This window comes from Monodon monoceros, unplaced genomic scaffold (genome assembly GCF_005190385.1).
Source record: "Monodon monoceros isolate NGI ecotype Baffin Bay Population unplaced genomic scaffold, NGI_Narwhal_1 Super_Scaffold_3, whole genome shotgun sequence".
In the NCBI taxonomy this organism is placed as follows: domain Eukaryota; kingdom Metazoa; phylum Chordata; class Mammalia; order Artiodactyla; family Monodontidae; genus Monodon; species Monodon monoceros.
This window is the reverse complement of record NW_021703780.1, coordinates 80,105,103-80,129,522: the sequence shown is the minus strand read 5'-3', so window position 1 is coordinate 80,129,522 and position 24,420 is coordinate 80,105,103. Positions and strand designations below refer to the sequence as shown.

At 37.4% G+C, this 24,420-nt stretch overlaps 1 protein-coding gene across 2 annotated transcripts in view; it reads left to right on the top strand.

Annotated features, from left to right (window-relative positions):
* Positions 1-24,420, top strand: part of SUCLG2 (succinate-CoA ligase GDP-forming beta subunit) — a 370,032-nt gene that overhangs the window by 134,501 nt on the left and 211,111 nt on the right. For both annotated transcript variants that reach the window (XM_029244398.1, XM_029244400.1), the window contains exons 7-9: positions 5,574-5,670; positions 14,448-14,609; positions 16,968-17,110. In XM_029244398.1, the coding sequence (XP_029100231.1) occupies positions 5,574-5,670; positions 14,448-14,609; positions 16,968-17,110 (402 nt within the window). The remainder of the gene's footprint in view (positions 1-5,573; positions 5,671-14,447; positions 14,610-16,967; positions 17,111-24,420) is intronic.

Genomic DNA, 24,420 nt, shown 5'->3' with positions numbered 1-24,420 from the left:
TTGGCAAATATATTAGATGCCCAAGAAACATCTATCATATGCATGAATAAGTGAAATAACACATCTAGGATGTCCACTTGGAAGAGATTCCTAGGGAGTCAGGGATGGGTAGCTGTAAGTGACAAGAGAATAAATTTGGAGTGGATAAAATCTGCTGACCACATGGCTTGAAAACTCAGGAGGTAAACATAACAGAGTTCTAGAGAAGGCAATAATAGTATTATGTACACCATCAGTCCCTCCCCCCAACATAATGTAAGAGACAATTAAGTTATTTATAGCTCTTAAATGACTGAATCATGTTTTCCCAGTACCCTAAACACTCTAGGTTTTAAGTGAGTTATCTATGGAAGGAAGATGAACATGCAAGTTCTCAGGGGTCATTAGCAGCTATATTGTCATTATATTTTTGACTTAATATACTGAGGAGAGTAAAGAAGTGTTTTAAATCAGGTTGGTTTTTTTTTTTCCTTTTTTCATCGTTGTCTCTATGAAAGGCTTTAAATCTTCATTTGCTCAGCAAAGTTGGACCAAGGTCATCTGCTGAATCCTGGCGAACATAGGTGATAACTAGCTATTGTTTCCTAGGGGCTCAGAGGGCAATGGTCGGCCTTCTGACAGTGAACACAGGAGGAGGGGGTGTGAAGGAGAGAGAGAGAGATCTCAGCTGTCGTTGTGTCCAGATTTGTTCATCTGGGGCCCCCCGTTTATATTTGTACAGTAGAACGTGGAACGCATGGCGTAGCAGCACGGGGAACTTTTGGAGCTGTAGATTTAGGGATCTCTGCTTTACAGTGCTTCCTCCAGTCATGGGGCTCAGTGTACTGTGAGCACAGGAGCCACCTGAGAGGAGGAAACATTTATTTAAATGATCAGCCATTGGTGATCTTTTGGTAAAGAAATGGTATTTTAGAGGCCCCTCGACTCAATGTGACTTTGAAAGTTACTTGATTTTCATTTAGGATGTGGTTTGGAGGTGCCTCACTCATGGACAAACGACATATAAAATGATTCTCTTATAAAATTATTAATATCTTTCCTGTGACTCATGCCTGTTGTCTCTAAAATATGATGTATTAATATTAGGTTTAACCAAAAATAAACATCATCCTGTGTAAAAACCTACCATGTATATGTTCCTCGTGAAAATACATTTCAGCAAGAGCTGACTGAAAAGACTGAAGCCATGGGAAAACTGAATATGACTAAAATCCGCAAGTTCCTCAAGCATCTCTTATCATCTATACTATTCATTTCTAAAAACATAGGCACCATGAATTGGTAGCATGCGCCTCTAGGATTTAAGCTGATGAAAATATCTGATAAACCAAGTTAATACAAGCTCATTAACCCTTCTGGGTGTGGTTTGTACCTCTGGCTACCTTTAAGAACCATATATGAATGTTGATGATATTAATTCCTGGAGTGCAAGAGAAGTTTTTCAAAATTTTTTTTAACCTGTTAAAACATTTTTGAAGACATTGGTAAATTTGTCAGGGTTTCTTGCATATGGCCCTCACGATATTTGATGTTAGGCATTTAATTTTTTTGATTGCTTAACAAATAACCGTAAAATAACATTAATTGTGGCAAAAAAGAAACAAAACAAATATTCCGTACAGCATGGTTACTGAGGAAGTAGGTGGCAGTGGCAAGCTGGCTAACTGCACATTTACTAGCAGGATGTTTTCTTTGACTGTGTTTAATCTGTTTTTTAAATTTGAACACATTTAGAAAGCAGGAGAGCCAGCTCAACTTGCCACAGGCCTTGCCATTTCCTATTATTACACCTGGGCAGACTGACAGCGCTTTGCCTGGAGAGCCTTTGTAGTCATTTGGTGTATAGCCTCTGGAATAAGGCACGTTCTGTCTCCAAGCCAGGCTGGATCTCCCTTGTGGATATTACAACACAGATTTTATAACATATACCCCTTGTAGGTCTTACAGCATAGATCTAGTCATGCTTCAAAAAATGTTTATGGTCCGCCTTTACACAATAATAAACAATTGTAATAACGAATGCCCCCCCAAGTGCTGTGTTAATGTATAACTACAATGGCAGTAACACGAGAAAATTCAGGCTTCATGCTAAGCTAGGTTAATGTAAGCTTTAGAAGTTTTAAAGCAACCCAGGTGTTCATAGACAAATAAATGGGCAAAAAAAATGTAGTATATACATACAGTGGAAGGTTGTTCAGCCTCGCGAGATCCTGACACGTGCTGCAGTGTGGACGAGCCTTGAGGACATTTTGCTAAGTGAAATTAGCCAGTCACAAAAAAGACAAACATGTATCATTCCATTTATATGCGGTATCTAGAGTAGTCAAAGACTGGTTGTTAGGGACTGGGGGAGGGGAGAATGGGAAGTTGATATTTAATGGGTACGGAGTTTCCGTTTTCAGGATTCTGAAAAAGTTCTGGAGCTTGGTTGTACAACATTGTGAGTGTACTTGACACTGATGAACTATACACTTAAAAATGGTTGAGTTTGTGAATTTTATGTTATGCGTATTAAAAAGTTTTGAAGTAGCTGGGATAAGATCTTATATATGTACGCACACAAGTTATTTCTATTATGCAGTGTATCCTTATTATTAAATTAATGATTATTTCAACCATTATTTATTGTGTTGACTCTGCACAGGGGCTGAATAACTGTGGTGGATGCCACGGTGCCCAGGGTAGACATCATGCCTCTCTTACGCAGCTCACATTGCACGCTCATATTGATAACCTGGAAGATCCCTAAAAATACAAAAAATATTCAGCAGTGAGTCACTTATCTGCTCTACACTGTAACTCAAATAAAATCTGTTTGCATTTATAAAAATAGAGTAAACATTAAATAAAGAAATTTTTTAAAAGTTTTTGAAAAAATAATGGTAGAATTGTGAGGGTGGGACCAACCTTTTTCAAGTCCAGCACAAAGCCAGAAGCCAAGAATGACATTATTATTATCAAATTTCCATGCAGCAGAAGTAACAAAAACATGGGCAAAGGATAAATGTTAAAGGGCAAAAATATTTGCAATTTCTATGGGATTAAGAGCTAAATTCCTTCATGTAAAAACGCCTCATATAAATTAAAATGAGAAATACTAAAATCTCAACTGAAGAATCGGCAAAATTCACAGCAGAGGAAATACAGATGCTTCAGTATCACAGGGAAATGCTCAGATTCATTTACAGTAAGAGCGATTCAAATTAAAACCATATATGAGGTACCCATTTTTACCTAGCATTCTGAAAGATCCAGATAGCTGATGGTTGTGAGTAGAAAAACAACCTCTATGATGCTGGTTTGTAGAAGAGGACATTAGTGAAAGCTCTTACCAAGAACAATTTAATAAAATCTTTTATTATGTGAAATGCTCACCCATTTTTGTTCCACTCCAGGGAATATATCCTACAGATGTTTAATCATATGTACGATATATATGTACAGATATAGGTAAGGCAGCATTTGAAGTAATGTCAAACTACTGGAAACCAAATGACCATTATTTAAGAGACAGGTTAAATGAATTACGATACATCCATACAGTAAAATATCATGCAGCCATTTACAACATTGCTCTCTTTGTGTTGCTGATGAAGGCCCTCTGAAACCTATTAATAAAGAAACAAGGTATAGAACCAAGTTGGGTTTCTTAAAAAAGATGAATGCAGTGTGTGTATACTTGCATATGCATAGCTGTATCTCTTTTTTTTTTTTTGCGATACGTGGGCCTCTCACTGTTGTGGCCTCTCCCATTGTGGAGCACAGGCTCCGGACGCGCAGGCTCAGCGGCCATGGCTCACGGGCCCAGCCACTCTGCGGCATGTGGGATCTTCCCAGACCGGGGCACGAACCCGTGTCCCCTGCATCGCCAGGCGGACTCTCAACCACTGCGCCACCAGGGAAGCCCGCATAGCTGTATCGCTTAACGAAGCATCAAGCTGTAAGTGGCTGCTGCAGGAGGACAGAGGGGGCTACGTGGCTGGGGATTCTGGTGAAGGTTCTGAGGGAGACCCTTGTGTACCTTGGGAATTTTGTATCATGTACATGTACTATCTAGCCAGAAAAAAAATAATATTAAAAAATATTCAGTTTTACTCGTTATGTTTGTTTATGTCCACTGGCTTTGAAATTAGTATTTAAAGAAGTTTACACATGTATATACAATAAATTAAGATAATATGAATTACATACATCTCCAGGAGTTCTTTACTCACTACCAGAACAAAGAAATCACTCCTAGTATTTACCACAGTGGAACTTTATTCTAGGTAATTGGTTATGTAGGTGCTGTGAGAGCAGAGAAGTTTCAGAGTGGACAGAGAGGCAATGCAGAACTAAACAACAGCAGGAAATTGTTGCTACCTGTGTGCTCAAGGGACAAAGTGAGGCAGTGGTATTACTGGACTTTGGGATACAGAAGTTGGGACCCTGGTGGGAATTAAAGCCAGAGGAGACAGAAAGAAAAGGGTAGAAATACCCCTCTTTTTCCTTCCTCCCACCTCCTGTCTCTCACCGCTGCTTTCCATTGGCTGAACTGAAGCCAGCTGGCCCAGGAGCCTTGGAAGCACATCCTGAAAGTGTCAGCTCCCTTGATACAGAGTAGGGATGGGGAAAAGCCAGAAACGAATCTGAGGGCAAATAATGCAGGATGGGAACAATGAACAAAAATGTAGCAATGGGAAAACCATGGCTGGGAAATAAGACGGAGCCAAGAATGAGACCGAACGCCAGCATTCAGTCTTGATTGCACATTGCACAGTCTCACTGTGCTGCATCACAGGCTGTGTTCACTGCAGGTGCGAGCTTTCCAGGGTGCTGTCACGCCTCATTTGTGATTCTTCCCCAAGCCCCGGCTCACACAATGCCAGCCTGCTGTGACATGAGCAGTTAATAAATGTTGGTTGAAAAGAATGAATGAGCAAGTGAATTTCAAGCAGAGTGAGAAAGATGAAGTCAGGGACACAACACCAGGGAAACTGTGGATATTCTTGCTCTTTGTGGTTTATGCCTTTGGAACAAACGGTTTTTAGTTTGAACTGTGCTATTTAGAAAGTTTACCATTTGGGATTTTCATCTTCCTGTTTTGCAACCATTTCCATTAGACACTCAGTAATTGTTTTTTCACAGATTATAGGTTTGGATTGATGAATATAATAACAGTTTTATTCTAGCCTAATAAGGAAAACCTTGTCAATATAAACTCTCGAAATCCTGTTTACCTTTTACTTAAATGGAGCTTGTTTGTATTAATGATTGTAGCTCATATGGTGCTATAGCTCACCTAATAGGGACATGATAATTTTCAAAAAGATTAAGAACGTTTTTAGGCCGTACTGAAAATATTTTGTTTTCTTGATAATGGTATTTCCTGGTGTCTGGAGGAAAGGTGAGCAATTCCTTCTAATGAATAGCAATAGAAATTAAAATAATTATGCTTTTCTGTTTTTCCCTTCAGAAAACCTAACTGAAAATAAAGACATAACTTGCTGTTTTTAAGGTTTCATTAGTCCAGCAAAATAAATGTGTTTTTTTTACTGCTTTCATGTAATTTCATTTCACTTGATCACATTTAGGCTGCAGATCAAATTAAGAAGCTGTATAATCTCTTCCTGAAAATCGATGCTACTCAGGTGGAAGTGAATCCCTTTGGTGAAACTCCAGAAGGACAAGGTAAAAAAAAAAGAGAGAGAAAACAAATTAATGTAATTATTTATGCAAACTATAAATTGTACAAAAAGACTGTAGCAGCAGCCTTGCATTAATTTCCTTCAGTAATTTAATTCCTGCCATAGTTTCAAATGCTCCCATGATGCAGTTAAAGATTTCAGCCCTTGAGTTTGTTTGTAGCCAAATGCCAAGCCTCCAGGAAAGTTACTTCTTGTTTTATTTAGAAACATCCATCCACCATCACCCCCTAGTTTTCATGCCCCTCACTGCTGCTACATGGTAAAGATTTAGGTTGGATCAGGAGCCACAGCACTTGGGTGTAGTGAATGCACCTGCTTTTATGGAACTGAAACTGTTTGAAGCTTTTTAGTTTACCTAAATCTGCATGTAATTTCACCTTGTGTCTCCTGCTGAAGTTATGTCATCATGGTGAAGCCTCGAGTGCCCATTGTCAAACTCTTTCCTGTTACTTGGTTAGCAGCTTTCCCTTCAGGTGGGAGAAGGAGACATTTTTGTGGAGAAGGATTTTTCTTCCCATTGGGTACTTGTAGTGTATCAATAACTATCATATATCTCAGCACCTACCACCCTTGCACCGTGTCTTGCATACAGCAAGTATTCAGTAAGATCTTATTAATTTGATAGCAAAAGCTTGAAAATGTGCATGTGTTTATGGTGGGGGGGGTGGAATATCAAGGGGATAGGATAGTGATAATGTAAATTTCATGAACCTTGTCTTTTTTAGTATCTTTCAACACCAGTGTCTTGTTTGCTGCTTAGCATGTTGTGAGCAGACAGTAAATAAGGATTTGCCATTGCACTAATAAATGCCCATTATGTGCAAATACAAATAAGTTCTAGACCAGCGTGGATGGTACAGTTTTTTCTCTTTAGTATATTTCAGAGATTGTATAGTCAGACTCAGAAAATTTAAAATACCATGTCCTTGGAACCCAGAGAGGCCTGGGATTGCTGTGTTCCAGCCACATATGTGGGCTAAGCCTCAGTTGTTTTTTGTTTGTTTTTGTTCATAAATCCAAAAGAGTGGGTAAAAATGATACCTATCTTGTAGGGCAGTTGTCTAAATGAGGTGATTGGTGTAAGTATCCAATGTTAGATACAAAATAGGCTGGCCCCTGACATTCATAAAATGTATTCTTCTCAAGGAGTATAGAAGTAGTCCAGGAAAGGTATAGATTTTATATTTTTATCTATTTTTTTGTTTTGTTTTGTTTTTAAAGATTTCAGATTAGGACAGGCAAAGAGCTCATGTTTAGGAAACCATTGAAATTAATAGGTTTCATGGTTTACACAAGTGACCACTAGATAAAATTCTGTGGTTCGTCATTTATAAGTGAACTACCTTTATGCTGAAGTATTTGAAAAATTGCATTTGGCTGTAAAATAATCAGTATTTGATATAGAGAGGAGAAGAAAATTGTTTCTGGAACTCATACATCAGGCACTGTGTTAAACTTTTATGTGTCTTCTTTTTTTATTGTTTATCATAACTGAAGAGTTAGGAGTTGTTACCTCCATTTTATAGAAGATTGAAGAATGAATTTGGCTCCCCGTGGGCAGCTAGTTACTGGAGCTGGGATTCAAACCCTTGTCTGTTGGAGTCTGGTGTGCATGTTGATTCTGATATGCCAGACTAACTTATGGTGACCTGCCTTATTTTCTATTTTTTCCATCTTAAACTGTTAATTTGCTTTCATCAGAGTGATCTAGAAGTAGTCTCCAGTTTGGGAATATCAATTAAAATTCATGCTGCATTGAGTGGCTGATAATTAAATCCAAGAGAGGAAGTTGAGTTTAAATTCTTAAAGGTCATATATTGCTTTTCAAGCTAATACGCACAAGCAACCTGGTTATTTCATATTAACAAAAAAAATTCAGCCAACAAGTGGGATAAAAATGGCATTTTCATTTATCCCTTTGGGAAGTTGTCAGTCACAGATTGTGGTCTGGCAGCAGGCAACAGGGCTACAAGAACCTTTTCCTAGAGAGTGTTTGTAAAACCTCGTAAAATGTGAAGTTTTCTTTTTAATTATTAAGAGAAAGGAAAATTATTGAGCTTTTTCAAAGGAATCATAAAATACATTCCATGTATATAGTTCATTAAAACATAAGTCTTATGTGATATTTTTAAGAGCAAAATTATCTTCAGCTATTAATTTGTTCATTGTACCATAAAAGTTCAGCTATTGAATTATAATCACAATTAAATAAGTGTGTTGGTTTATAACTCCTAATGAGCAGTAGTCAAATTAAACCCAATTAGGAAATGTTGATGAATGACCAAATGTACAAATTGATCTTCATCATTGTCACATTTCCCTAAAGCAATCCTTTATTTAGGAGCTGTAATAGTAGTCATTTCTACCTTAGCAATATTGACAATATTTATAATCAGAATACTTAAATTTTTTCTTTTAGATCAGTAATAGCAAAACATATTAAACCTTTCCCATTAAAACCTTGACTTAACAATTACTCTTTTAATTTAGAAGTTTAAGAAGCTTGGCATTACACCAAACTTTTTATTTTAAAAAGTTTTAAACTTATTCATTACACAATTTCTTTGTAAAAGAATTTCTTCAGTCTTCTATTGCTTGATGAGGAACATTTTTAAAAATTCCAGGTGAATGGTCATATATATGCATAGTAGATGACACACGGTAGAAAGAGTAGCATTGGCCTTGATAACATCTACGCTGCTAGGTCACCAGGGGGGAGTTTTTGGTACACCCCAAGAACGATTTTTTCCAATGTGATTAATAGTCTGACTCAAACAATATAAGTTGGCACTACTGACTGTAATGTAGTTTAGTGACTACTAGTTAGGATTATAATGGTTGTTAGTGACACAAACCTACATCAAACTAGTTTTTGTTAAAAAGCCCCCTGGGGAGGTGGGTACTTATTTTACTTGTGTTACAGAGAAGTTTAAGGAGTAGGCTGGCTTAAGGTATGAAGGTAATCAGGGATTCTCTGGTTGCCCAGTGCTGCTTGCCTCTAACTCAGCATCTTTGTCAGCTAGCGCCTCTGGAGCTGTCAGCCAAGACGGCTCTCGGTTTTCATCATTCTCCTCCAGCAACAGTAACAGTCCTTTCAGATGATGCTGATTGGCCCTGCTTGGGTCACATGTGCACACCTAGCGCATTCACTGAGCTGGAATCACATGGTGAGAAAAAGGCTCGCAAAGGAAGAAGGGACATTGAGTTAAAACATGTCTATGAGAATGACAACTTTTATTGAAATGAAAGCAAACAAATAGAAAGAAATGAACTATTTTCCTTGCTTGTCCAATTGCAGTGCCAGATTTAATTCATTAAACCTGTAGCCAAGTAAAAAGCAAGGTTTTTTTAGTTTTTAATTATTTACCTATCTTCATTTACTTATTTTGTAAGCCACTGTGAGATTTTATATCTTATTTCTTTTCATCCCACTCTCAGCCAGATCTGCCTGCACACACACTCGTTTCTTTGGTATGTTTTTTTTTTTGTTTGTTTGTTTTTTTGTGGTATGTGGGCCTCTCACTGCCGTGGCCTCTCCCGCTTGCGGAGCACAGGCTCCGGACGCGCAGGCCCAGTGGCCATGGCTCACGGGCCCAGCCGCTCTGCGGCATGTGGGGTCCTCCCAGACCGGGGCATGAACCCGTGTCCCCTGCATCGGCCACTGCGCCACCAGGGAAGCCCTCTTTGGTATCTTTAAAACAATGTTTCTCATTGGGGAGGGTGGGCATTTCGTTCCCCAGGGGCTGTTTGGCAATGTCTCGACACATTTTTTTACTAAAATATAATTGACATACAACATTATACTGGTTTCAAGTATACAACACAGTGATTTGATTTATATCTATGTCTATCTAGTGAAATGATCACCACAATGAATCTAGTTAACATGCTTTTTTGCTTGTCACAACTTAGGGTGCAGGATGCTACTTGCTTCTAGTGGGTAGATGCCAGGGATGCCACTAAACATTATACAATGCACAGTGCTGTCCCTCTCATAAGAAAATGATCTCACTCAATATGTCAGTAGTCCTGAGGTTAAGAATTCCTGTTCTAAGCCATCTTCATCAGTTGGAGCTGAAATCCATTCACTGAGCTAAAGGAATTAAACCCAATTTAAAACTGACTATCTGGCCAAGATTCCAAGAGAATTAAGGCTGGGTGATCCAAAGTTAAGTGGCACATCAAATTCCTTTCTTTCTTCAGATTAATTTCCCTAAATAACCACCCTGTGTTAGCAAGTGCCCATGTTGTTGGTGGGTGTTTCTCTCTTTATACACAAGACTATTTTCAAGAACATTCTCAGTTCTCTACCTTCCTCCGAAGCTCCCTCCCGCCTAGTGTCTATTTTTCTCTTTTCACAGCAACTAAAGAAAAGTTCTCAAGAGTATACAACTCTTGAAATTAACATTTAACGGAAAGTGGACTAATTTGGAAGTATCAGCGTTTTAAAGCCATCTTGGTAAAGTGCATTTCAGTAGCACGTTATGGTTATTTATCACAAATCGAATTCAGTACACTACTTGAAGACAGATGATTTTCCAAAATAATTATTACAAGTCTTATTTCCTGCTGTTTTTTGTTTTGTTTCTTTTATGTGTGAGTCTCCTCTCTGAAATGTATTTTTCTTTTGTTTAATTCTGTGGCACATTCTTCTGTTAAAACTCTAGGGTCAGAGGCCGCTAACTGCCAGTCACGTTCTCAGTTCTTTATCGAGGTTGTTGAATTAGCAGCTCACAGGATCTCACACCATTAAACAAAACAACAAAAACAGCCTATGAATATAAGTACTGCAGCTTTCTTTGATATTTCTTTGATATTTCAGAAGGAAAATTCATTTGTATAATCTATCAAGCATATAACAATATGCTTTTGATGGTGAAAATTGTTTTATAAATATTAATAGGTGTGTTTTTTTCACCCACTTTGTACACAGAATGGCCTTTGTTCGAGTTGAATTTTCTATAGAATTGAGATTTCATTAATGTGACATTGAAAAGTTTAATATCTGAACCAAGCTCAGCACCTCCAAAAATACATTTTACCATAGTTTATTGTCTTATTAAATGAAAAAGCCAAGGTCTGAGCAAGGAAGTTTATTTTATTGTGCTATTGTTGACATAGCCAATCCATTTTTTTTTTTACATCTTTATTGGAGTATAATTGCTTTACAATGTTGTGTTAGTTTCTGCTGTATAACAAGGTGAATCAGCTATACGTATACGTATATCCCCATATTCCCTCCCTCTTGCGTCTCCCTCCCACCCTCCCTATCCCACCCCTCTAGGTGGTCACAAAGCACGGAGCTGATCTCCCTGTGCTATGCAGCTGCTTACCACTAGCCATCCATTTCACATGTGGTAGTGTATATATGTCAATGCTGCTCTGTCACTTTGTCCCAGCTTACCCTTCCCCCTTCCCATGTCCTGAAGTCCATTCTCTATGTCTGTGTCTTTATTCCTGTCCTGCCCCTAGGATCATCAGAATCTTTTTTTTTTTAATTCCATATATACGTGTTAGCATACAGTGTTTGTTTTTCTCTTTCTGACTGACTTCACCCTGTATGACAGACTCTAGGTCCATCCACCTCACTACAAATAACTCAATTTCGTTTCTTTTTATGGCCAAATAATATTCCATTGTATATATGTGCCACATCTTCTTTACCCATTCATCTGTCGATGGACAGTTAGGTTGCTTCCATGTTCTGGCTATTGTAAATAGTGCTGCAGTGAACATTGTGGTACGTGACTCTTTTTGAATTAGACGATCCGTTTTTAACCCACCAGTTCTGAAAGTGTACTTGGAGGGGTCTTGCAGGGGGAAATTAGCCTATAAGAGTCAATCAGTATTCAGGGATTGATCTACTTCTTTTGTGCAAGCTGAAAGTTTTGGTTTAGTTTGTTTGTCATACTTTTTTGTTTTCACACTAGTATGATGAACTTTCCTAAGTTTCTCCTTCACTCATACAAATATGATACCTGTGACTGTTTTTTCAGTTGTTAAAGTAGGATACAAGTGTGATGAGAACTGTGGCTTAGCTGGGATTGGCAACCTTTTTCTGTAAAGGGCCAGTTAGTAAATATTTTGGGGTTTGGGGGCCATTTAGTCTCTATTGCAGCCACTCATCTCTGCTGTTGTTTTGGGACAGCAACCATAGAGGTGTGTAAATGAATGGTTGTGACTGAATTCCAGTAAAACCGCCTTTACAAAAACAGGCAGTGAGCTGGCCCAAGGGCTGTACTCTGCCACTGCCTGACTTAGAGTCTCACTAGGGGCTGTATTAGACACATCTATAGCCTCCCTGGCCTTATGCAACGGTGTGGTGTGATTCAGGGATCACCAGAGTCATCTCTTTCATCATCATCCTTTAGGCAAAATCTCCTTCTCTGTCAGTTCCAAAGCCTGAAATGAATGCCAACCATTAAAATCCTTCCTGTGGGAAAATTCTGATGTATTCAGAAGATCGTATTTTTATTGAAAACCATAGGTAACCTGTACATGTGTAAACTCCAGTAGGCATTAGTTTAGATGTACTCTAAACAGAATTCTAGGATTATAAGGGAATGGGATGAAGTACAGGTCATTTTTAGTGATAGGAAGAGAAGAGAATCCTGTAGCCTGGGCCATAAGGACCTGTCGTATTTCTGAAGCCCTAAGAAAGCACTGTGCATGTAGAGGATGGCATTGGTAGTAATAAAAATAACCAGTGAGTGGCAGCTGTCAGTGAGGCTCAGTGCTTTGCATGCATCCTCCCCTTCCTTCAATACAGTGCAGTAGAAAATACTCTGGTCCCCATTTGACGACAAGGCCACTGGGCTTAAGAGACACGATGGACCCCTGGTTAGGAAGTGTGAGAGTTATAATTCATACCCAGGTGTTTTTGATGCCAGAGTCTGCGTTAAATGGTCAAGTTCAAGGGAAAACTTTCATAACATTATGAACTGAGATTGTAAGGCAGGAAAGCCCTTTGTATGTTTGGGACCATTTTAAAAATATTGAGCAGGTTTAACAAATATGTGTCTAACAGAATCCATGTACCTCCTTAAAATGCTTTATCCTCCCCTCTAGCGCCACCCTCCCCAAAAAAGATTTAGGCATTAATGGTGTCAATTCAGTTTTGGATATTTTTCATTACTCCTTACAGTTGCCTTACTTACTTCCTATTTATGTAGTGTTTTTAATTTCTAAAAGCACTTGGACATACATACATTGACCTGATTCAAGATTTCAGTGTTCTGGAAAGTAATTACTCATTTGCTCTGTATATTCACAATGTGTGGGTAAAGGGGTTGGACATTTTGTGGCAACACAAAGGACTCAGGCAGACATTAAATTCCATTTAAGATTCTCCCTTGTCAGTCAGTGCTACTTTAAGTAATTTGTGGTTTGGACTTTTATTTATGCTGAGAATTCTTAGATGTTAATATGACAATTCTGCACAGATTTGTACCAAAGCGCTCAATTATTGTAGTAGAGAGACCCTTGGAAAAAACCTCTACCTGGGGTCTTTAACTCCAGGATGCTACAATATAACAATATTTTCTTTTGATAGGAAGCAAGTGGGACTAACAGACCATGGTCATTACTTTAGAATGAAATATATGAAGGTGGTTCTTTCCCTGTCAAGAGTTAGGTGCCTATCAGCAATGCTGGAGGAGAACGGGTAATATCTAAATTCATGGTCAGAGATCCCTGCCTGTTGATATCCCAGGCAGGGTAAAAGAAGGTTATGATGGAACGTCATCATAGACAATTACTTTCTACTCTAAGGGATCTAATAAAAGAGATCAGATCCAAGACACCAAGCACACCACCCGTCCCCACTGCAGTCGCTACCTGATTGTACATGTGGAAGATCTGTAAATCAAGGAAAACTCTGTGGTCCCTCCCTGTCGCTGAGTGGGTTTCACTGAGTCCAGGGCTCCTAGTCAGTAAAAAGAGTTAGAGATTTCTGCCAGCACCAGAGGGTGGAGACAGTGGTGCTAATAATGCCTGGCAACATTCCATTGTAACTGACTAGTCTTGGTCTCTTAATGTTTTGTATCTTGAATCACAAGAGTCATAAGATGGTCCTGCTCGCATCAAGGTGATGGTCTAGTTTTAGCAGACCCCAGAGTAAGTGTATCAGCAGTCTAGGGATTGTTGTTTCCATTTTTCAAATAAGAAAACTGAGGTCCAGAAAGAAAGTAGGTTATTTTTATCAAAGTTACAGATTTAGTTAAGGATCAAATAATTTAAAAAATCTATTCATTCTGGCCTGGTGTTCTTTCCACTATATCTTCTAGACATATTAGTGAGGATACTGATTAAATAAAAACTTCACTTTGCAACATCAAAAGAAGGACATAGGGGGACAGCATTAAGCGTTATTGTCTAGTCTCTCCTTGCATTGAAGTGAAAGGTTAAATACTAAAAATAAGAACTGTAATAAAAATTGCAAATCAAATCTGTATGTAGCTATGCCAGTCTGTAGCTTTTAATGAGTAATGGCAACTTACATTGTTATTTTATAGAAACCAACAGATACAAATTATTATGCTTTTTATTAGGATGTAAGTCCCTGGAAAACAGGGACCATGTCATATTTGTCTTAGTAGCCTTAAAGTTTAAAGGTCAAGAAAGCTATAACAGCTTCTCCTGCCTGAAGCATGAGAAAAAATAACAATATTTGACTTTCTTTCTCCTGCACTTGTCAGCCTGAAGAACTTAATTTATAGATCCTTAGGAGATATTTAGGTATGTTTCTTTTTTCTTTATTAGTTGTCTGTTTTGATGCCAAGATAAACTTTGATGACAATGCAGAATTCCGACAAAAGGACATATTTGCTATGGACGACAAATCAGAGAATGAACCCATTGAAAATGAAGCTGCCAAATACGACCTAAAATACATAGGACTGGACGGGAACATTGCCTGCTTTGGTAAGAAAGCAGTTATATCAAAAGAATGATTTGTGGATTTTTGCAGAATTTAGGGCCCCTTGGTTTCTGAAATGTTATTTCCCAATAGCAAGTAAACATATGAGATTTTTGTAGCCAAACACTCTTAAGAAACAACCCAAAATTTCTTCCCAAAGTTCATTTTGGCTGGTGGTCACCAGTTTAAAGCAGGGTTTCTCACTTCTGGCACTATGAACATGTTGGGTTGGATAATTCTTGACTGTGGGGCGCTTTCCTGTGCTGCATTGTCACCAGTTGTGACAACCAGAAATGTCTCCAGACATTACCTTTTGGTAAGCACAGTCACCCCAGTTGAGGACCACAACATTAAAGTATTTCAGTTAAACTTTGATTAGTAAAGGTCAGAACTTCTGCTACTCTAGTCAATGTTAATATGCTAGGAATTATTCTGAAATCTTGGTTTAAGATAAATTGCTTTCTTAGAGGAAGTAGAAGAGAATGAATACTTTAATCATTATACTAAAGTTTCAGGTGCTGTGAAAACCAAATGATAAAATGTTTACTCCATTATGTCAGTTTATTAATAAGACAGTTGATTTTATCATAGTCATCTAAATTTGTAAAATTGGCTTATTAGCAGAGATAAGAATGGGTCTAGAGAGGCAATACAATTTCTGCATTGTCCATAGCGTATGGTACTGAGATTTATACACTTCTCCGTTTCTGGTGGAAGCAATTCACTGCACTTGAAACTGAGGTCTTAATCTCAATGGAATTAAAATAAAAAAGATTTGTAGCTCATTAAACCAGCAGTATCATTATATTCAGAACTGAACAGACCTCATCCAATAGTTTGCTGTTCAATACAATAGAAAATGACACCCAATTACAAGTGATACCAAAGGCTCTTGCTTTGTTTTGGAGCAAAAATTCTAATGTACCAGATTGCTCACATCATTCTGATCTTGATAAGTTAATATGCTCTCAGTATTTGTAGGCGTTTAGAAAGGGGAAACATATAATGGTGTGTTTAGAGCAAATTAAATACATATTCTTTGTAGCCCCTATAGGAGTGTGCATGATTTGGCCAAGGTAGCAGTCTCATAAGCTACGATTAACACATTTCACATTGTTTTAAGATCATATATAAATGACTTTTATTTTAGTTGTCCCAGACTTAATTAAATTAGTCACAGTTCATAGGCTTACCTGAGGAATTCAGGGGTCAGAAAAAGTGAAAGCTACTTTACCTGGAGAGTTTCTGCTGTGTTCAGCACTTTTTTGGCACTTTCTAACCTAAGGAAAGCAATTTCCTATAATTAAGCTTAAGAAGCAAAGGAAGTGCAGTTGATCAATAAAACTTCGCTCTGGAAAATAAAAATTTTTTTGTTAAAACTCTTTCCTTGGTTTCTTAAGAAAAGCTACTGGGATGTTGGCAACATTTTGGTTCTAGTTTTAATGATCAGGTTGCTAGTGAGCATTTCTTATATTAATTTGAAACAGGAATGGGGGTTAGGAATGTTGTTTTAATGCTGTAATTTGTTCATTTGCTTTCTAAGTTTCTCAGAGAACGCATAAACTTGCATGGTTGCGCTAAGTGTAAAATAGTGTGGAGTCCTATTGAAGTTGGGATCCCTGTGGTTCAACCCCAGAGGGATGCCACATTCAAAGGAGCATATTCTCAGCAAGCAAAAAATTGAAAGAATCACATTCTTTACTCAAATCTCTTAAAGAATATTAAAAAGAATGTAATTCATAAGCTCTAGCAGCTTTTCATATCCTTTTTCCTCTCTTTTGCAGTTCTCTTAAACTCCGTACTTTCCAGAACCTAAAACTCTTTCCTCTACTAATAGTCCAAATTTATTACTTACTTAAGCTCTTCCCTTCTTTGTGTTTCCCAGATTGATTTAACTTCTCAATAAATTCTTCTTCCCATTCCCAGGTCTTTTTTGTTTATTCTTTGTATGCACATTTCCTGATTATTCTTTTTTTTTTTTTTTTTTTTTTGGGGGGGTACGTGAGCCTCTTACTGTCGTGGCCTCTCCCGTTGCAGAGCACAGGCTCCGGACGCACAGGCTCCGCAGCCGTGGCTCACGGACCCAGGTGCTCCGCGGCATGTGGGATCTTCCCGGACCGGGGCACAAACCCGTGTCCCCTGCATCGGCAGGCGGACTCTCAACCACTGCGCCACCAGGGAAACCCAACAGTCCTGATTATAAAGTCTATGAATTTATCTGGCTGAATAGAATTCCAAGCAGGGTGGAAATTGGCCTAGTAAAGTCAGGGCTCTCTTTTAGCAATATGGGGCAGGGACAAAATTTATGCACCCTTTCATGTTGTTAAATTTATCCTGTCTTGTGTGCCATTGGCATTTCACAGTGAATGGTGCTGGACTCGCCATGGCTACCTGTGACATCATTTTCCTGAATGGTGGGAAGCCAGCCAACTTCTTGGATCTTGGTGGTGGTGTAAAGGAATCTCAAGTATATCAAGCATTCAAATTACTCACAGCTGATCCTAAGGTAACCTCTCTCTTTGTAGGGGAGATTGCATGGCGTAATGATTTCTCACCATCAACATCTACCTTGTTCCTGCTGCTAAGGGTTAATAAGCCAACCCATGTACTTTGCAGCCCCAGGTGCAAATCCTGCCTTATATCTCATTGGAATGCATGATGGTTTAAATCATCTGGGTGAAAGGTTTATAAGTGCCCCTAGGATTTTATTTCAGGGTATGTGCTTACAAAGTTCTAGGAGTTAGAAGGAAATTTTTTTAAAAAGTGTAGTGCAAATAATGAAACATTGGTTGGCATGAAATATTTTTGGGGTCCTTCACAGTGAAGCGATTAGTTCTGCGCTTATGTGACTTAGAGAGGACTGAGTCTTAGATTCCTTTCATAAAGATGCTAAAGATATTATAAGATTAAGACAGAAGAAAGTTACAGGCTTATAATATTATATATTACTGGAAAATAATGACCCCACCTCCCTCTATATGCTTTTCAATTTTCATCTCTGACAATTACAGACATTACAGTTTGTAACATATGCCCTAAGTAGCACATAATGTTGTTTCATGGGCATCTTCTTAACTAGAATGTAGCTATCATACTCATGCTAGGTGCATAGAAGGTATTCAGTAAATATTTAATCAATTTAAATACCAGTATGGTTTGTTTCCATGGTAGGTATTCAGTTGTCTATGATAACACGATTTAGGTGGATATTATTATATTGAAAAGACTAATATTTTTTGAATATCTGATATATGTCATTTAATTCTCTTCACAGTTCTTTGGGGTAGTGTATATAGCACAACCATATGATTGTAAATTTTATTTGAGAATCATTTTCTTAATATTGTTAATATGTGACACATTCTCTTGGTTCCTGACATATCTGAAGACATGGGAAATCTGAACCATCCCTAAGAAAATCATGAATGAAAACAATATCAGATTCTTTTTAAAGAAATGTTGTCTGAACTTAATATGGAAGCTTCCCACTCATAAATAGACTGGCATTTTGGGTCTCATGTGCATGCAGTTTTTTTGTCTTAGGTTAGTGGTATGCTTGTCTGTTTTCATTATGACTTAGTTGGTAACCTTATGTTTTTGCTGTCTTTTCCTTCTGATTCACATACACACACATAAAATTGTTAAACAATATTAGCAACTTATCTTCATTGCTCTAGGGTTGTTCAGGAATAGCAAAGTCACTGAAGTCCGAAGTTACCCAGCCGTGAAGTGTCTGTAGTTGATTTTTCTGTTTACAGAAGCACCTCGTTTTCATTGGTTAAGTAGGAATATTATCAGAGGCTCTGTAATCATTTATTAATTCATTTATCCCTCCTTCCTACTCCTTTCTAAGGGAAGAATAATTTTTATCCCAGGGATTTTCAAACCATTTGAAATCTGTAAATACCATGGACGTAATACACAGCTCTTTAAACTGCTTGAACTACAAAGTACCCAGAGGACAGGCAACTGTAATGAAATACTGTACATTTAGTGAAACTCAGTGCTGAGAATTAAAGAGAACCAACAAAGGATTAAATCTAACAGGACAATCATTGCATTTTCTTTGGAATATCTTTTCTTAGGGGCTGATCCTGAATTTTAATTTCATAAAAGTACAGGAAGGGAATGAAAAATCACTTGGAGAGCTTTTTTTATTTTTGTTTTTGAAAAAAACCAATCTCTTCAAAAACGTTGACTTTACCCTATAGAATATTTTCAAATGCTTGGAGTATTTAAACTTTTTTGAGATTTGACTGTCATCTTGTATAGATAAAAGTATGTGGGAGTTATTTTTCTCATGCTATATCAGGAAAATGCATGCTTGGCTCATCTCACAGTACATTTTCCAAATCTTGAAATTTCAAAGTCCGTTAAAAAGCATAGAAATGTAATGGGTATTTTCAATCCTGGCACTGTGTCACAGATTTCAGAGAACAGAGGCTAAAAAATAGTATAGATGAATTGATTTCATCTTGCAAGGAAACTGGTTATAGTTCTGGCAGTAATTATTTCAAGTAGAACCCCATCCATTTGCCCAGAAGTAGAGATTCCCGAGAGCCCAAAGCTAATTATTTCAAAGGTATTGATTTTCTTGTTAGATATAAGGATTAGTCAGTTGAATACACTGAAACTCAAAATTACAAAAGGCCTGTTGTTGTTAAACTTAAATCAACTGATACTAACAACTACTTGTTTGTTATATGTACAAGCTAATTCTATTGATCAAGTAATAGGCATCAACATTCAAGAAAAATATTATGGATTGGCATATGTTTCCACTCCTAATGTCAGCCATGGAGCTGAGACTTGTGTTTCTTTCACTTGACCATTAGCCCAAATGCTGATTTTCATTGGGACCTAACACACGTACCTTTATAACTGATCTGTTCCTTATTTGTAATATATATGAAGTGAAGTTCCTCTGCCAAACTGTCTAAAACAAGAGTGTTTACTAGATAGCTTTCTAAACTGGATTCCCATGAAGTGTATCATTAAATATTTTATACTTCTCTTATTTGCCACCTGGGCTTGAGATGAGAGAAAGGTAATAGAGTTTGTCCTGCTGGTGGTAGAATAGATATGATCTCACCCTCATCATTTTAACTTCCAGGATTCTAAACATTAGTGTTCCTAAAATCACAGGGAGTAAAATTGATATAAAATAAAAAATAGAAGTAGGATTTTGTGGTAATCTATAAAGAATTTGAACACATTTAAAGGAGAAACACTATCAAGAATGTTAGCCTTACGTTTTTGTTTTCCTGATTGGTGCTTTGGCTTTTGTTTCTAATTTTAAATTTAGAATTCCAAAGGTGTAGAAAATGAGTGCAACAACATCTGGAGTATGTAAAACGTCTTGCATAAATGAATTAAAGAAAAAGATGGTTGATATGAATCTCAACAGTAACCTCGACTGTATTGTCCGAAGTTAAGCAAATTTGTTGCCCTCGGGAGGCCTGATTTTGAAAAGCAGTAGCATATGATTGGCATCAGTGAAGTCACTTCGCTTGATTTGACTGTGCTTCCTGGTTTAAATCCAACTTAGAGTCAAATTTTCAAAGCCCTTTAAATGTCTAGCAAGAAATGTGCTCTCTAAGCACCAAATACTCGTTTAAGAAGGAAGGGATTCTTGGTGGGGCTCTGGTGCCACGCAGCCTGTGTTGCAGTCCTGTCTTTAACACGTATTGGCTGTGGGACCTTGGGCATGTCATTTAACTTTTTTGTGTCTTGGTTTCCTCTTTTATGAAATGGAGATAGTAACAATACTTTTTGCCTCAGAGGGTTACTTTATTGCATGAAATGAGATACACACATTTCCAATTTAAAGGGGCAATAATTTCACATGACAGTACAATCTAAAAATTTAATAAACTTTTATTAAAAGTATAACTTACATAGAGGACACTATACAAATCTTAAGTATATAGTTCGATGAATTATGACAAAATGAATATACCTGTGGAACCTCTGACCACATCAAGAAATAGGACCTGGCCAGCGTCATGGCCTGAATGTGTGTGTTTTCTCATAATTTATATGTTGAAATCCTACCCCACAATGTGATGGTATGAGGAGGTAGGGCCTTTGGGAGGGAATTAGATCATGAGGGTAGAGCCCTCATGAATGGGATTAGTGCCCTTATAAAAGAGACCCCAGAGGGCTCTCCCACCTCTTCCACAGTGTGAGTACATAGCTGGAAGTTGGCTACCTGTATACCAGTAAGTGGCCACTGAATCTGCTGGTGCCTTGATCTTGGACTTGCCAGCCTCCAGAATTGTGAGAAATAACTGTTTGTTGTTTAAACCACACAGTCTATGGTAGTTTGTTATAGCAGCCTGAATGGACTAAGACAGTCACCATCCCAATAGCCCCTTATGCCTCCCCACTATCCTCCCCCACCCTGCTTTCTTCCCAAAGGTAACACTCTCCTAACTTCTAATATCAAAGATTTGTTTTGCCTGGTTTTGAGCATAATACAAATGGAATCATACATTGTATACACTTTTGTATTTGCCATTCTTCACTTGACTTTTATTTCTCAGATTCACTCATATTTTATGTAGCAGTGGTCCACTTATCATTATTGCTGTATAGTATTCTATGGTATGACTCTGCAAGAACTTTTCTGTCATTCTTCTATTGATAGACATTTGTGTGATTCTTATGTTTGGCTATTATGAATAATGTTGCTGTGAACATTCTCATACATGTCGTTTGGAGCATATTTTTGATACTTGGAACTAGAATTTCTGGGTAGTAGGGTATGCATATACTCAGCGTAAATTGATACTGCCAAACAGTTCTCTAGATGTGGCAATTTACATTCTCATAGGCGTGTGTGGGAAGTCCAATTTCTCCACACCCTCATCAGCATTTTAGTCATTCTGGTAGGTGTGAGGTAGTATCTTATTGTGGTTTAATGCCTTTCCCTCATGTGTTTATTGGCTACTTGAATATACTCTTTCAACTTCTGTCACCTCATGTATAAAGTAGACCTGAAAATAATACCCCAAAGCATTGTTTTATTATCATCTAAGATATATGTGGAAGTACTTGGCAAACCTTTCCAAAGCGTGATGAAAACTTTAGTTTGTGTGTGTTTTTTTTTTTTTTTGAGTGTTCATTTTGATTATCATTTTAAAGGCTTAGATTTAGAATTACTGAAACAGTTGGGGAATAAATGGTCGTCTACAGAAATGGGAGCTGTCTGAAACAGTTCATTGTCACCAGTGTTACTGCCTGGGTTGTTTTGAAATTGATGAAATGTGTAAGCAATTCAGTAGCTTGCAGTGATTCTCCCTTCAGACAACCAAGAAAACACAGTTTAATAAAGGGAGGATTAGATTCATGTTTGGGAGAACCACAAAATATAATTTGGTATAACTTTGAGGAGAGGCCAGCTGTTTTAGCTCTGTGGTAAGTGCTTGAAAAGTCTTTAGAGTTTGAGGCCAGGGACATAAAACTGCACACTGTATTTTTGATAAAGGGTTTATGCAAAGGCCTTAAGTTGTAATAAATATGTTTTAGAATTAATACATACTAAATGCCTCATGTATTGTTGATTATCATATATTGAAAAACAAAACAGTATCCTCTTTTTCTCTTATATACATGCTTATATCAGAGGCATGAAGAAAAACTTGTTTTATTACATGCCACATGTATTTGCTGAAACGCCTTATCTGCAAGGGAATATTTATTTTGGGGGTTAATAGAAGTCTTTAGGGATCCATTTTCAAATATAATGTCCAATATATTTTAAATATGAGCGATATTTTTGAAATGATTACCCTGCATCTCCATTCTTACAGGCCAGTTTGAAAACAAATTTTACTTTCATATAGAGTCGAAAAGCAGCCATTCTTTATGGTGATCATCTACCTGATAGCCTAGTCTGAAAATAATAAAAATGTTTTTGTGCTTCTCGATTTGCAACCTGTCATTTAGTTTCCCCTTCCCCTTAGGATAGCCTCTCATTTAGGGTAACCACTGTGTATATACTGGAGAGTGGAAAACCATCCTCCCTGGGCTCATTTCTTTTCGCAGTGGTTTTCCTACTGTCATGAATTCATAAATGATGATTTTGCATTTCATTTCCTGATGTCCATTTATCCCAAATTTCCAAGACTGTCAGGCTCTCTATGCCCAACTTACTTGCCAATACTGTAAGAGCCAGGCCCTGGCTCTTACAGTATTGGCTCTTTCCATATCTCACACATGATCAGTGTGTCTGATAGCTACCGCATTTTCAAAGCATCTCTAATGGAACACTCTAAATCTCTTTTCATGCTCCTTGCTGACATAGTCTCAGAAATAAATAAAAAATAATATTTGTACGCTTTGCTCTGCTTCTCAAAATTCAGATTTTAATACGCCTTACTTTGTATTGTGGTAAGTGATTTAAAGAATTTAACAAACTTTGGGATATTATAGCAAATTTTATGATTAGTCCCAGCATGCTCAGTAATTCATTATGAATCCTGTATGGAGAGGCCTTTGTAGATTGTTAAAGAGAAATGGACCACTAATCAAATTATAATATCATATAGGTTGGAGATAATATATACTTATTACGAGAGTTAGGATTTTTTTTTTCTTCTTAATGTTATTGCATTGAGAAAACAAGTAGTTGAACTCAGCAATTAGAAAATAGTATATTTCCTAACAAGTTGATCAAATAATGACCAGGATTAACATCAAGCATCTCTGAATCTTAAGAATCATCTTATCACGGTAGAGTGATCAAGGCAGTTTTACTATTATTATTTTTGAGGTATTGTTTTAGAATCCAAATTGGCTGGTAGAGGAATTACTGGATGTGGAGAGTGAACTTAGTAAAATTATTCTGGAGAACAAGGTTAAAAACCTTTGAACTGTGAAGACCTCTGATTCTTCTGCTCTGCAGAGGTGAACTGTAGTCTGGTGGGATGAGCCCCAGTGGGTTCAGGAGATTGAAGACACTGAATCCTCTTTCTTCTTCCCTCCATGCTGCCCCCACCCACTGTCAGAGAATTAGGAGTGACTGTCTCATTCCTAAATGAGCAACATGTCCGTATGGGCTTGCTGAAGAAATTGGCTTGACTCACAGTGGCTTTCTACATAGTGTTCTGTCTTTGTGTTAGGGTATTTTATTAAGCAGCATCCCTTTTCCCCTAATTATTAGATTAGGGAAACATAAAACAGAAAAGTACAAAAATACATTAAATTACATGTACGTAGACTTTTTAATGAATAATGTAGTATAGCATTTTTGACAAAACTAGTATCAATATAACTGACACTATTATATAGTCTGCTTTTTTCACTTTGTATGTAGTACTGTCTGTCTTTTTGTAGTACTCTACAGAATCCTCAGTGGCTAAATAGTATTCACTTTTATAGATACATGTTTACTTAATCAGTCCTCTGCTATTTGGTATTCAGGGTGTTTCCGACTAAAAATAATGCTCCTGTGGACCTCCTTGTTTTCATAACTTTACAAACAGGTCAGATTATTTACATAAGATGACGTTGAGAAGCATGAGAGTAAAAATGTATGCAGAGGTTAAGTTTTTTACACTTACTGCCAAATTATTTCATTACTAGTTGAAGGAACATAGAGGGTTTTCATCAAATAAGTTTTCCTACATCCTGACCATCATTACTCTGACTCTTTACTATCATGAGAGGTAACATTTTATTTTTCTTTTATTGAGCATTTTTTATTACTTCTGTTATGACCTGCCTATTAATATCTTTTGACCAATTTTCCGTTTTTATGTCACTCTTTTTCACAGAGATTTAAAATACAGGTATGTGTGTGTGTGTTTTGGA